Source organism: Microcaecilia unicolor, chromosome 12 (genome assembly GCF_901765095.1).
Source record: "Microcaecilia unicolor chromosome 12, aMicUni1.1, whole genome shotgun sequence".
Classification (NCBI taxonomy): Eukaryota; Metazoa; Chordata; class Amphibia; order Gymnophiona; family Siphonopidae; genus Microcaecilia; species Microcaecilia unicolor.
In genome coordinates, this window is record NC_044042.1 from 77,281,922 (window position 1) to 77,297,029 (window position 15,108).

At 43.9% G+C, this 15,108-nt stretch overlaps 1 protein-coding gene across 2 annotated transcripts in view; it reads left to right on the plus strand.

Moving 5' to 3' along the window:
• The window catches only part of MARCHF10 (membrane associated ring-CH-type finger 10), an 84,616-nt gene that overhangs the window by 47,678 nt on the left and 21,830 nt on the right, over positions 1-15,108 (plus strand). For both annotated transcript variants that reach the window (XM_030221024.1, XM_030221023.1), the window contains 2 exons: positions 1,085-2,420; positions 14,588-14,754. In XM_030221024.1, coding sequence (XP_030076884.1) covers positions 1,085-2,420; positions 14,588-14,754 — 1,503 coding nt within the window. The remainder of the gene's footprint in view (positions 1-1,084; positions 2,421-14,587; positions 14,755-15,108) is intronic.

A 15,108-nucleotide genomic window follows, 5' to 3' on the forward strand; every position in this document is an offset into this window, starting at 1 on the left:
GGGACATGCTGCACATGTATAGAAGGGGAGAGGGAGGAGAGGGGAACAGAGGGAGGTAAGGAGGTAATGCCAGACTAGCAGGAGAAGTGTGTAGATTTTGGGGTAGCAAAGGGTGGCAAGGCAATTTTTTGGGATGGCACTTGCCACTCCATAGCGACACCTATGGCACTGCTCTTACACACATTGCTTGAAATTACAGCTGAAGCTCCATGACTCCCCTCTATGTGGGGTAATCCTGATTGTAGCACTCCCAGAGAAAATCAGGATCAAGGAGCTGACAGAAAATCTAATACCTTCCAGTATACACTTGGCCTTTTCTTTAAGACTGTCTTTGGAGTGTAGTTGCAGGCTGAGACCCAGGAAAGCCAGGATTTAAATCCCACTGAAGCTCCTTGTGTAAGTCACTTAACCCTCCATTGCCTCAAGTATAAGCCTAGAATATAAGCCCTCTGGGGACAGGGAAATACTTAAAACCCTGTTTACTAAGCTGCGTTAGTGGCTGCCGTGTGCTATTGCTGACACAACCCATTCACTTTGAATAGGCTGTGTTGGCATTGCTGCGTGGCAGCCGCCACCACAGTTTAGTGAACAGGGGGGTTAGTGTACCTGAGTGTAGCACACCTTGAGCTACAACTGAAAAAGGTGTGAGCTATATCCAAAATCCCTTCCCTTTGATATCTTGCTATGTAATTTCAACTCCCATTACATCTCCACCTCAGTTTCAATTTATTTGTATTTGCTGTACCACCCCTAGAGTATGCATTTGCTTATCTCCCACAGAAAGTTTTACATGCCCCCCTTGTTACTGTTGACAGTTCTATAACTAATACTGTCCCCTTAAATTTCATTTGTGGCAGAAATATTATGTCCTGCTTAGAATGTTCTCGTCATAGGCTCAATGGATCATTGTGTGCAGGAGCAAACCTGAAATAATAGATCATTTGTTGGAATTATTTCTTGTGATGTGTGTTATGAAATGTGCTTTACCAGGGTCTATTAAGCGAGAGAAAGCCAGTCCCTGAAGTTTGGAATAAGGACTGAAAAAACATCAAATCCTTAGATTTTAAATGTATTGTCAATGCAGATCCAGTGATGGAGGGCAGTGTGCAGATGAGCAAGCCTGAAGCCAAGGATGACTGCCAACAAAAGAAAAATAAGTCAGAACTTTCCAGCCAGCCAAATGCAAATACTCGAGCAGGTGTGACTGGAAACAGAACAGTCATTCTGCAAGCTTATCGGTCTCCGTATCTGTCATCAGCACCAGTTTCTCCAGCAACCAATGGCTTTTTGTTACAGAGGAAATTAAGGGAGTCATCGAGAGTATCTACTAGAAGAGCACAATCAAGATTTTCTCCTTTAAGGTTCAGAGATGAAGATTTCTTTATATTGGATCAGAACACTGAAGATGCCCCAAAAGGAAACAAGGATATCAAAGATGATGATCTCTTTCAGGAAGAAAATCTCTCTCATAGTACAGAAGTTTCTCCTGCCATTTTAAACAAGACTGATGAACTTGGCAGGAGAACTTCAAGGCAAATCATGCATCCCAGCTCTGGAGAGGAATGTGGCGATGTTGGAACTGTGTCATCAGAAGCAGCTGAACCTTTCAGTGAACCATTAACACAGGTGGCTGCATCTCCTGAATATTCTGTGTTAGATGATAATAACAAAATGGAAAGAGAAACCTCGTTCAGCCCAACAAGTGCCAACCTTCAACAGCAATCTGACAGTACTGTTGCTTCAGAGCCTATCAGTACCAATCAGAATACTGTATACAATACATCTTCCTTCTGTGTTCATGATGAAGAAATGCAAGCCCGTGAAAATCCTCGAGGGTCTTCTTTTGCCTCAAGTGCAAGAGCATCAACTCGTACACCAATATTAATTTCTTCCTGTAACCTTCCAAGGGCATTTATTCCTTCTGTACAAAGAGAGGTGGCCTTACCCAATCACTGTCCTTCAACCACTTCTGTTGGGTTGGAGATGGATATGAATGGAAGCCCAAGAACTCCTGTCACACCGAGAAATAGAGATTCTTTAACTCGGGTAGAAAACCAAGACTCTCTATTGCTTGTGAACCAGGAACCTGAAGCAAGTGTCAGGGTGCCTCAGAATATCATGAACATTCCCAATGGCCCATCTCCAAGGGGTGACCCTCATGGAGAAGTAATCTTACCTGATTCACAGAGGTCTTCTTCAACTGTGAATGCTCCTTATCCCCTGGCATTGCTGAATGTTGCAAGCAACCATCAATTAACTGGAACACTGCAAGAGCAATTACCATTTACTTTGGTGACCATTTCTGATCTCCAGAACCAGGCAAGTGTTATAAACAGAATAGCAGCCCTTACTGCAGCCAGTGAGAAAGAGAGAAACAAACCCCAGGCTGACCCCGAGAAGCTGAAGAAGCTACAGGAGAGGTGAGGCATTTTGTTTTGAGATAAAGCATTAGAGGGATCAGATGCCTGTTGCATGTGTGTGGTTTTGCTGTAGCTTTGTTAATGCTGAGAGAAGCAGATCTGTGTGGAATTTCAAATTATACATATAGAGCGTGTAGCTTGCCAGCTCTGTGAATACTTGTTAGAAGAAGATTACTTTTGTTTATCCTGTTTTTCTTTTTTGTTGGCTGATTTTACTTTTATTACATTCCATGACATTTTCTTTTCTTGCACTGCCTCAAGTCTTCCTGGGTAAAAAGCATGCTTAATGAACTACAGATTTATAGTTTAAATCTGCCTTTACTTCAGCAGCTTAGGGGCCCCGTTTACTAAGGCACGTTAGCATTTTTAACGCGCCTACAATTAGCGCGTGCACTAACCGTGTAGGCACCTATAGGGATATTGTAGGCAAGTACACGGTTAATGTGCGTACATGGTTAACGCGCGTTAAAAACACTAACACGCCTATATCGCAGCTTAGTAAACAGGGCCCTGAGAAGGTTTATTATTATTATTGGGCCTGATGGTCAGCAAGTGGCACTCAGCATTTTGTTGACCTCTACCAGAGTTATCCCTGGAAATTCAATGCCAGGTTCCAGCTTTGAATTTCTGGGTATATGGAGCCAGTGAAAACATAGCCAATTAAGCGCAATATTCAGCACTTAACTGGTTATGGTGAACCACATAAAGATAAGACTGACTTTTATGTGGTCCAATTTATATGGTTACTTGGGCCAGTTAAATGCTGAATATCGGCACTTAACTGGCTTAGTGTTGGCTCTGCCCTGGAGTCCCCAAAATAACAGTAACAAAATTTCAGGAAGAAGCCTGAGATAAGCAGAGAAAATACATAGTCCTAAAGAGGGGGAAGCTAGTGATCTACTGGGGTCTATGGCATTGCCCAATCAAGGTATGAGAAAAAAATAAACCCAATCAATACAACACAAAACTCAAGGTTTAACTGAAAAACATAATGATCCTCATCTGCAGGGAATCAAAGAAAACTATAAAAATCAAATGGGCGAAAAAGACTTCATTAACCATTAACCAGAGAGCAACAGTGATTTATTTCTGCTCAAATCAATGGTTCCATAGTCATCATTGATCATAAAAAACCTCCATTGATAGTTTCCCTTTATTACAAAAGCATTTTCAATATATTTTATTAAATATAATTAATAGTGATGCCAAGGAAATTACTTGTTCTTTCAAGGAGTTTTGGGGTTCAGCTCTGGCTGTGTGAAATAAAGCACAAACCACCCTATCTTCAAAGTGATTTAAGGGAGTAGGAGAGGTTACTGGATGCTTAAATCGCTTGGGGCTGCCCCACCGTTGCTATTCAGTGGCATTTAACCGGGCCCTGACCGGCCATTAAAAAAATAGGCAGTGCATAAGTATTGCCATACTGGGAAAGACTGAAGGTCCATCAAGCCGAGCATCCTGTTTCCAACAGTGGCAAATCCAGGTCATAAATACCTGGCAAGATCCCAAAAGAATACAAAACATTCTATACTGCTTATCCCAGAAATAGTGGATTTTCCCCAAGTCCATTTAATAATGGTGTATGGACATTTCCTTTAGGAAGCTGTCCAAACCTTTTTTAAACTCCGCTAAGCTAACTGCCTTTACCACATTCTCTGGTAACGAATTCCAGAGTTTAATTACACGTTGAGTGCAGAACATTTTTCTCCGATTTGTTTTAAATTTACTACATTGTAGCTTCATCACATGGTTCTAGTTTTAGTATTTTTGGAAAGCGTAAACAGACGCTTCACATCTACCCATTCAACTCCACTCATTATTTTATAGACCTCTATCACGTCTCCCCTCAGCCGCCATTTCTCCAAGCTGAAGAACCCTAGCCGCTTTAGCCTTTCCTCATAGGGAAGTTGTCCCATCCCCTTTATCATTTTCGTTGCCATTCTCTGTACCTTTTCTAATTCCACAATATCTTTTTTGAGATGTGTCGACCAGTACAGGGGGTGCGCATTGGGGAGGAGCCAGCAGTTATGTAGGTGCCAGCAATATTCAGTGTCAGCACCCGCCATAGCTAAGTGGGAAAATTTAGGACAATGAGAGGTCGCAGCAGCCATTTTGTGTCAGCACGTGGGGTTCGCTTCCCCACTGGACCAACAAGGATCCCTATCGGGACCAGGCATGGGTGTAGTTTGGTGGGGCGAGGGGGGTAGTGCCCCCCCAAACGAGCTGCCACCCCATCCTCCAATCCCCGAGCCACCGGCAGCCTCTGCGAGAAAGCAGCTTGCACGCTGCTTTAGACCCGCCCCCGGAAGCCTTTCTTCAACTTCCTGCTCCCTTGCAGGCAGGAAGCTGTAGGACAGAGAGGGGCCTCCGGGGCAGGTCTAAAGCAGCGTGCGTGCTTCTTTCACTGAGGCTGCCGGTGGCTTGGGGGACTGGAAGACGGGGGAGGGTGATACTGGGTGCCACTGGAAGACTCTGGTGGGCAGTGGTGGAGGGGGGAGTGGCGGCAGGAGAGAGACATGCCCCACCCTTTGCCACCCCAAATGAAACTGTCAAACTACGCCCATGGGACCAGGGGGTGGGAGGAGGCTTCTGATCTGTACCAGGGGAGAGAGGATTGGGGCGGAGCTACGGGTGGGCCCAGGCCCACCCAGTTTTACAGCAGCTGGACAGCCACAACCTTAGTTTCTGCCATCCAGGGGCGTAGCTACGGGTGTAGGCGTTTTTTTTCTGGGTGCCAAAGGAAGGGAGAAGGACTGCAAATGTATTTTACCTGTTTTGCTTATCAGGCATTTACATCCTATATAATAATTCTCACCTCCAACGTTCTAATGTGTCTGGTACCATGGCTCCCTCAGAGGTGGTCTGCTAGGCAGTTTAGAATGCACTGACATCACCTCCCCCTGCCTGGGAAACAGCTGTCAGTGCCCCCCCCTCGGCGCAACACCCAAGCCCCTGCCCTGCAAAACTGCGAGCCAGGCAGGGGGAGGAGTAGGGAAACACGCTCCGTGTGTTTCCCTCCTCCCCCTGCCTACCAATCAGCTCTCAGTGCCCCCCCTCGACGCAACACCCAAGCCCCTCCGCCCCGGCACAGCACCCAAGCCCCTACCCCCCCTCGATGCATCACCAAAGCCCCTACCCCCCCCTCTCACATCAACTCCCTCGCCACCCGCAGCCGCCAATACTAACGCTGTCCGGCCGCTGCTGCTTCTCCTGTGGAGCAGCAGCGGCCGGTACAAAAAGAAAAAAAGCCAAAAAAAGATTTTTAACCTGAAACGCGGCTCCGTAGACAGCCATCTGGCATTGGTGTCATCACTGCAGCCGCTCCTCCTCTCCCCTCCACATCACTGCCCCTGCAGGAAGACCCCGAAGGAACGCAGCGACGTCAGAGGGGAGAGGAGGAGCGGCTGCAGAGATGACAGCCAATGCCAGATGCCTGTCTACGGAGCCGTGTTTCAGGTTTAAAATCTTTTTTTGGCTTTTTTCTTTTTGTACCGGCCGCTGCTGCTCAACCGGAGACTTAGCAGCGGCCGGACAGCGTTAGTATTGGCAGCTGCGGGTGGTGAGAGGGTTGATGTGCCTGGGGGGGGGGGGGAGGGTCGCTGGACATGGGTGGCTGCAGGGGGAGAGGAAGGTCGCTGGACATGGGTGGCTGCATGGAGGGCAGGGAAGAGGGAGGTGGGGAGGGGGTCCTGAGACCAGATGGGTGGCTGCAGGGGAGGGCAGGGGAGACAGAAGGGACGCTGCATGGGAGGGCAGGGGGAGAGGAGGGTCACTGCACATGGATGGCTGCAGGGGGGGCAGGGGAGACAGGAAGGACGCTGCAAGGGGGGGGGGGGGGATTACCTTGCTAGCGCCCGTTTCATTGCCTACCGAAACGGGCCTTTTATACTAGTTTTTTATAAAGCAAAGTAAATGCCATTGATGTAATTATACTGCAGGATCCTGTTATGTGTCTTGACATATTTGCCATTATAGTAGACTTATATCTGGTCAACTTTGATATGGCATAATGTAACTATATTTTAAAATATTGTTATTTCCCATTAAGTATGTATGTGGTTTATGTTGATGCAGGGCAGCTGTTGGGCAGACTACTTAGAAATCCATTATCAAGTGCATTCTAAGGCATTATTTTGTAGTATCCCAAGAAACACTACTCATACATAGTACCCACCCATATTAGCTCCGAGCCCACCCTAAATGTCAGGTCTGGCTATGCCACTGGAGCGGAGGGAGAATCTGAAGGAGGGGGCTGTTTTGGGTGAGTGGGAGGAGGATCATTACACCAGGGTGGGGGAGAAATTGGAAGGCTCCCGCATAAAAATACATATTTGGTTCCCAGCCGATATTCAGCCAGGGCCCAAATAACTGTCTTGTGCCGGCCCCGGCTGAATATCAGTTCAGGGCCGCTGAGAGACTGAGCTGGGCCCGGGGCAGGGCTGCTGCCCCCTCTCAGATTGCTGTCGCCTCAACTGCAATACAAATACCTTGGCTGACGGGGATCCCGAGGCCTGGGAACAGAAGAGGCCTTCCTCCAGTGCTATTCTTCAGTCTGCCCATTGCCTGCTTTTTCTCTCAGCGCATGCTTGGTTTAAAAACCGAGCATGCATGGCCTGAGGGGAAAAGCAGCCACTTGGCAAGCAAATCGGCAGAGTGAAGAGCAGCGCTGGAGGAAGATCTGCAATGTCTGCTCATCCGGGTCCTCCCCAGTCCTTAAGGGGAGTCCTGCGCCGGAGTTCTCTCTCCTGCTCCTGTTGGGATGCAATCACCTGGGTCCTGTCAGGACCAGGAGAGGGAGAGACACCCCGGCGCCAGGCTCCCCTTGGAGGCCCGGGCCCAGGGAATCTTGCCCCTTGCCCCCCCCCCCCCCCCAGCAGCCCTGTATCAGCTGAGAACCACATAAGCTCCAGTAGCCAGGAGAACCACAATTAGCCCTAGATATGCAGTGCCAGTGCCTGTACATGGCCCAGCACTGAATATCTAGGGTTAATTCTACACGCAGCTGTCAGTGTTTAGAAAACGCTGACCGCCACAGGCTAAATATTACCCCAAAGTGTTCTGGGAAATGTAGTTCTACCTCCTTTAGCAATATACAAGACAACATGATAATTGCAATGTGAATTTGAAAAACAGGATTGCTGAATCAGAGAGTAGGAAGCCCAGAAATTTCCTTGGCATGTGTAGAAATATAATCATGACTTTGCCTTATTCAGCACTTATCATCAAGCTAAGGTATATGGTGCAGCAGAATCCCACTTGTAGTGTATTGATGAAGCAAAAAGTAGCTAGCTTGGATCCCAGAATGCAATGTAATTTTGAGTTGATTTGAGACTTCTAACTCCCCTCTCAAGGCATTATAGGAAAGCAGCAAACAGCAGAATAAATACACCTCCCAACATGACTGTTTTTTTCCTTTTTGCCTAAATTAAACATGAGTCAACCTTGACCTACTATTCATCAGTGAAACCTGGATCCACGATCATAACGACCCCATAACCTTAGATCTATGCCTCCCTGGTTACAAAATCACTCACTGGACAAGAAAAGGAAAAAGGCGGAGGCATAGCACGAATCCATAGATCCCAATTCACCGTAACGACAACAGCCGAGTCCATAACACCCCAACTTGAAATCGCCTCAGTTAGAATCTACCACACAACCTTGCTTGACCAAATAAACGTCGTCTTGTTTTATAGACCACCAGGTAATTGGCATGAATGCCAACCACATTTCATGGATTTTATATCCAACACCTGTGTTTCCAACTCCATTATACTTATAATAGGGGACATAAACCTACACCTAGAAGACCATAACTCAACCAATGCACGTGAATGCAAGGATTTCCTCCAACTATGGGACCTCAACTGGCCAACTATGCAAGCAACCCATGTCAAAGGACACACGCTCAACCTCATCACACACAAACTGTCCTCAGACTTAAAACTAATCCTAACAGACACACCATGGTCAGACCACCACAAATTAAACCTATCCCTAAAATGGCGAAAAAAAGGCTTACACCACAAACAAGAACGCACAACCTACACTACAAGAGGCCAAATTGACCCTGGAACATTCTGGCTACAGATCTACATGAACAAATGGACAACACAAACGGACTCGACACACTATCTCCTAGACTGGGACAACAGATGCAGAAGCATACTAGACAAAATAGCACCACTACAAACAAGAACCTCATGAAGACACAACTCGTTACCATGGTTTAACGAAGAATTGAAAAAAACTAAAAACACAAGTCAGGAGGCTTGAACGAGCATGGAATAAAATAAAAGATGAATACACACTTAAGGCATGGAAACAAACGCAAAGAAAATACAAATATGCAATAAGACAAACCAAAAGGTCATACTACAAAACCAAAATAGGGCCAGACTACAAAGACACGCATAAACTCTTCCAACTCATGAACAAACTACTAGATACTGTAAACTTCCCTGTTGTCTGGGGTATGTGGAGGCGAATCCCTGGCTGCTGCCTTCCAATAGTAGCCCTGGTCTTTCAGTACAATCAGCAGCAAAGTCAAAAATAAACTCCTCTTATGAACCACAGTTTTTAATCCAGAGACTTAATGAACTGGTCTCTTTGAATTTAGAACCAAAATACACAGTCCACTTTATAATCCTTATTCAACATGGCTGTCAGTTTTCAGTTTCAGTAATCCACAGTACATAAAGGAAAGAAATAAAACTGCTTCACAAAAATGTCAGAAAAACAAAAAGATAGCCTGCTCCTGATCCTCACTCCAATCAGAAAGATGCAGGCTGGGCAGCTAACCTGCCTCTTCACAGATACTTCACTCCTGTGTCCGCCCGCTTCCCTCTTTCTTACACTTGCAGACTTTGGTCTCTTGGCTCTTCACAGTCCATGACTTCTTGCTCTCCTTCCACCTCCCCTTCCCCTGGGTTACCAACCAAGCCCTTCGTCTAGGACTTCCATCCAATCAGCTCCCTCTCCACCCCCTCCCTAAATTCCTCACTCTTCACAGCTGGGTTTCCCTTATCCTCCCTCTCCCCACAGGTGGGTGGAATCCTATACTGATTCTGTACCCATGGAAACGAAGTTTTAACATTGTCACTCCCTCTACTGGCCATTCTCGGGTATTGCTTCTTCCCCACCCAAACCCTTCCCTCCCGTCTCTTAGGTAAACTCCATGTCTGGGTTTTAAGTGGACTGGCCTTCTCTTTTCTCCTATAGCCTTGTGGGTAGGGCAGTTCTATACCATCTGTTAGCCTAGGTTGATCTTTCTCATTACAATACCACACCGGTTACCACAACCAACATAGACACCCCATCAGCAGACAACCTTGCTAAATACTTCAACGAAAAAATTATAAAGCTATGAAGCTGTGAAGTTGTCTTGAAATCACATCCTTGCAACCCAAATAAATGATTACAGTAATCAATATGTGATGGTACTATAGTCTGCGCTATCAGTCAAAACATTTCAAAAGTAAAGGTTGATCTTATATAATGCAACTTCCATAATACAATAAGGGCCTCTTTTACTAAGCTGTGGCAAAAGGGGGCCTACACTGGCGTCGGTGCGTGTTTTTGATGTGCACCAAGACCCCCTTTTACTGCAGCCAGGTAAAAGGCCTTTCTTTTCTGCAGGAAATGGCAGTGTGGCAAGTAAAGCACTTGCCGCGTGGCCATTTCGAGGGGAGCCCTTACCGCCACCCATTGATGTGGCAGTAAGGGCTTCCATGCTAACCTGGTGGTAACCGCTGGGGATGGGAACTACCGCTGGGCTGCTGTGGTAGCCTGATGGTAGTTCCTTTTTAGCAAGTGGTAAGCCATTGGGCTTACCACCGCTTTGTAAAAGGGGCCCCAAATACCTGATGAGCTACAGCATTCACCTGTTTTTCAAATGAAAGATGTTTATTGAAAAGTACTCCCAAAATTTTAATAGAGGGTTCCAAGGTAAAGGTGATATGATCAGTACATAAATTTTCCTCATCACTAATATTGAATTCATTAACGAACACTATAAATTTTTCTTATTCACCTTTTATATACTTTATTTATAACTTTTTACATTACCAACATAAATGTAGTGGAAATTTTCAGAAAATAAAATATGGATTTATACAAAAGAGGAAATATAATTCTTCATATATTTGTCCACAACACAATACACTGATCCAAGTACTAGGTAAAAATAAAAGGAAAAATTAATATCAATGAAATTTGAAGAGCTGTCACAATCCTGCTAGCCTATATAATAGCATTGGGAAACAATTAAAGGTTTTTCCACACTTTCTTGTAATTCAATAAATTGTAGTAGTTTTAAGAGATAAAAAAAAAACATAATTATTTGCATTTAGTGACACTAGACATCTGCATTTATTTATTTGTTACATTTGTATCCCACATTTTCCCACCTTTTTGCAGGCTCAATGTGGCTTACATAGTACCGTAAACAGCGTTAGCTGATTCCGGTATGAACAAGGTGATATTGAGGTACATGTATGGTAAAGACCAATGGGGGGGAACTTAGAGAGGGAGAGGAAGGATTAAGATATGTCCAGTTACAGTCTTTGGTTATGTTATGTCGCTGGTATCCCTTGCCAGTCAGGATTTCAGGATATCCAAAATGGAGTATGCATGAAAGATCTGCATATAATAGAGGCAGTGTATGCAAATCAAGATCGTGCATATTCATTGTGGATATCCTAAAAATCTGACTGGAAACTTTAACTGGAAAACAGCTCCCTTATTCACCTTTTAATCTAAAAGAAGCTGCCCATCCTTCTATTATATTGATCACCTTTGATAGAACTGAAACTATATCTACCAATTGACCTTGAAAAGGAATAAAACAAGTTATATCATCTGCACACATTAAAACTCTAAAACCCAACTTAGTTTACTTTTTACCCAAAGGTGCCATTACTAAATTAAAAAGGATGGGAGACAAAGGAGAGCCCTTTGGGACTCCACAACTTGGAACCCACTCTCAAGAATAAAATCCATTCATCCTCATTTTATAGCTTCTATTAATCAAAAAAAACCCTTCAAACCACTGTAAAACCATTCCTCCGACTCCGTAAAAATCTAGAATATTTAATAATACCTTATCATCCACTAAATCGAAAGCACAGGAAAGGTCTTATTGCATTAGCAAAACATTCTTCCCAATACTGACTGCTTGTCTAAGTTCCGAAGTCAATGTGGCCAAAACTGTCTCTGTACTAAACCTCTCCCAAAACCCTGGTTGAGGTTCATGCAAGATATTATAGCATGACAAATAATTTGTCAATTGTGATCAGATGTTTGCGAACACTGGGGATATACTGTTACTTAAAGCTTGGCAACAGAGATATCAGCTTATACCAACTGATAGATTTGCTTACTGCCAACTCCACCATTACGCACAGACACTAAGGTGGGCAGGTTTCTTGTTTGAGGTGATGAATAAGATGTATGATCTTTTTTTTGCTATTGATTCACCGGATGTCATATCATGGGCCCTTTTACTAAGGCGCGTAGGCGCCAACGCAAGTCAAATTAGAACTACCACCTGGCTACTGCGTGCCCCAGGCGGTAATTCTATTTTTGATACACGTGCCAAACATGTGGCAGAAAATATTTTCTATTTTCTATCGCATGGTGCTAACTAGGCAGTAATCAGTCAGTGGGTGGCAGTAAGGTCTCATGCCCAAAATGGACACGTGCTCATTTTAATTTTGCCACACGTCCATTTTCGGCCACAAAAAAAAGGCTGAAAAATGGACCTACACGCATCCAATACACTTGCCTACACTAGCTTAGGTCATTTTTTGGCGTGCCTCAGTAAAAGGGTTCCTCAGTGTCTTAAATACATAGACCTACAAATAAATTCATTCCACTTCAGGATTTTGAGGCACTAGCTCGGTTGTGGTCGGTGGATCTGAGTACGAGTTACTCCTAAAGATATTGAAGTCTCCTTATCCCATATACTCCTACGTTGATATGCAGTGCATCATTGAGAGAATATCATTAAAATATGATTTAGAGAGCTTATTGCTCTCAGATTCAGGCACATAGAGCTGGATGTGTCCCATCATCACGTTTTCTTAAATGTGGCACTGGAGAGGGATTTTTGTCACATGCTTTGTGGTTTTGTCAAAAGGTACAGCAGTTCTGGAAGGGCATTCAGAGATACTGTGGTAATCAATGCAAATAAAATAAAACATAGAAAACAAAATAAAATATTTCCTTTTTTATTGGACTAACAATACATTTTTTATTAGCTTTTGAAGGTAACCCTTCTTCTTCAGATCAGAAATAAGCAAATGTTGATAAATAACAGTATATATAAGTGAAACATCAAAACATTCCAATGGCAGTCTCACAGGAAGAGGGTGGGGTAGGTAAGGTGAGAAACATGGGAGCTGGATGGATGAGAGACAGGGAGAGATGGATGGTGATAAGAGGGTGACAAAACAGTAGACTTTTATGGTTTATAATGGGCTAGAAAACCCAGGTCTTTGTTAAGTCCTGTCTGGTGGGTGTCAAAATATTTAATCATTCTGACTTCAAAGGTCTTACTTCCTGGATTGTCTTAAAGTTTCCTTTTAGTATTCTCACCACAAAATCATTGCTACAGTGTTCTGGATTTGTAAAGTGCTGTCCCACAAAGGTGACATCCTGGTTGGCACTGGCATTTTTCATATGATGTCTATGTAAATTAAATCTCTTCTTTAGCATCTTTAGCACCCTTTATCACACTTTTTACATTGAATGATATATACCACATTGGAAGATGAGCATGTGAAGGATTCCTTTATGTTGAATATTTTTCCTTTGTGAATGACTGTGGGATCCTGTGAAATGTTTTGGCATAGTTTACAGCTAGATATTATTGCAAGGATGTGTGCCACTCTCTTTTTTTTTAGTTTCTGTCGGAAGCTTGCTTCTCCCTAGTTTGTGTTTTAAGTTGGGTGGCTGTCGGGAGGCCAGCACTGGTGGGGATGGAAATATCTCTTTCAGTAGTTCATCCTCCTGGCATAGTGGCTGTAGACCTTTTATGATTTTTCTCAATTTTTCTAGCTCTGGGTTTTATGTCACTACAAGGGGGATTCTGTCTGTGGTTTCTTTTCCTTGTACTGTAATAGGTTTTCTCTGGGTGTTTTAAGGGAGGAGGCAACATTCTTGGAGATTATTTTGGGGTTATAGCCTTTTTGTTTGAAGGATTACCTTTAACAGCTAATCAAAAAATGTAGTGTTAGTCCAATAAAAAAGGTATTATCTTATTTTCTTTTCTATGTTTTATTTTATTTCTATTGATTACCTTTAAAAGTGGACTAACATGGCTGCCACATCACTCTACTCAAGATGGAAGACACCTCATATAGCCGCATGAAAAACCAAATGAACAAACTTAAGGAAAAAGAAACAAAAGTGAACTAGTCAGAAACTAAGAAATGAACTTATAGATCAACTCTACAAAAAGAAGAAAATGATAACAACCCATAGAGATGGGGGGAGTATATAAGGGGAGGGTAGGTAACTGGTTGGTATTACAAGAGGTTATCAGAGGGAAAAAAATCCTCTCATTTTGAGTAATTCTCTCTTTGTACATTTCTTTGTGATCTGTCTAATTTATGTACAAGAGGTTGGTGTTATGTTAAGGGGGGGAGGTTTGGAAAGATAGCGAAGATATTGTAAACATTGAACACAGTGATTGTTGGATGGCTGATTGTATCTTTATTGCAATGTTCAATAAAAACAGTTTTGAAGTAAAAGGTAAGCTTGGGGAGGGTGCAGTTGGTGGCAATGTTCAATAAAAACTGTTTTGAAGTAAAAGGTAAGCTTGGGGAAGGTGGAGTTGGTGGACGGCCCGGGGAGGGAATGGATTTTCTGTCAGGGTTGAGGGGCAGGGAGGCTGGCTCGGGAGGATGGTCTTGCAGCGGAGGCAGGGTCATGGTTTTGGTTCCAGCCGAAACTGAGTGGCAGATTTCAGCCACAGATTCGGTTTCAGCCAGAACCAAAACCACTTCTTTTGGTCAGCCCATACACAGTTACACCTGCCTTGGAACAGGAATTTATAAAGGCACTTAGGTACATTTACTAGCTTTATAAAATAGACACAATGTAGGTGCTTATATGCCTTGTTAGCCCAGGTGCCCTGTTATTAAAGTTACTCTTTTTGTGTTTAGCCTACTAGAGGAAGAGTCGGAAGAGGAAGGAGATTTGTGCAGGATCTGTCAGATCGCTGGGGGCAGTCCTACCAATCCGCTGCTGGAGCCCTGTCAGTGTATGGGCAGCCTACAGTTTGTTCACCAGGAGTGTCTTAAGAGATGGTTGAAGGTGAAGATAAACTCAGGTGAGGGTAAAGAGTGGACCAAAACTAAAAAAGAAACTGCAGCATCTCAACAGTTCTTCAAAGCAAAAGCCCTCTCTTTTTCAAAATGGAGTCTTTGCCTGCCCCCCAACCCCGACAGAAAAAGGAGGACACTTTGATCCAGTCCCAGTTTTGCTTCCAGTGAAAGCAATGGAAGTAAAACCCAGACTGGCTCAATCTGTCCTCCTTTTTCTGGAGCCATATGGTAACCCTACTTTGCAGTCCATGACACTGGTTTTTGGTCTTGCATACAAATTATCCAGAGATTTATTACCTGAACTTTTGAAGTCACTTAAATTCCTTCTCCTCTGGTAACATCTTTGGATAACTCTTATG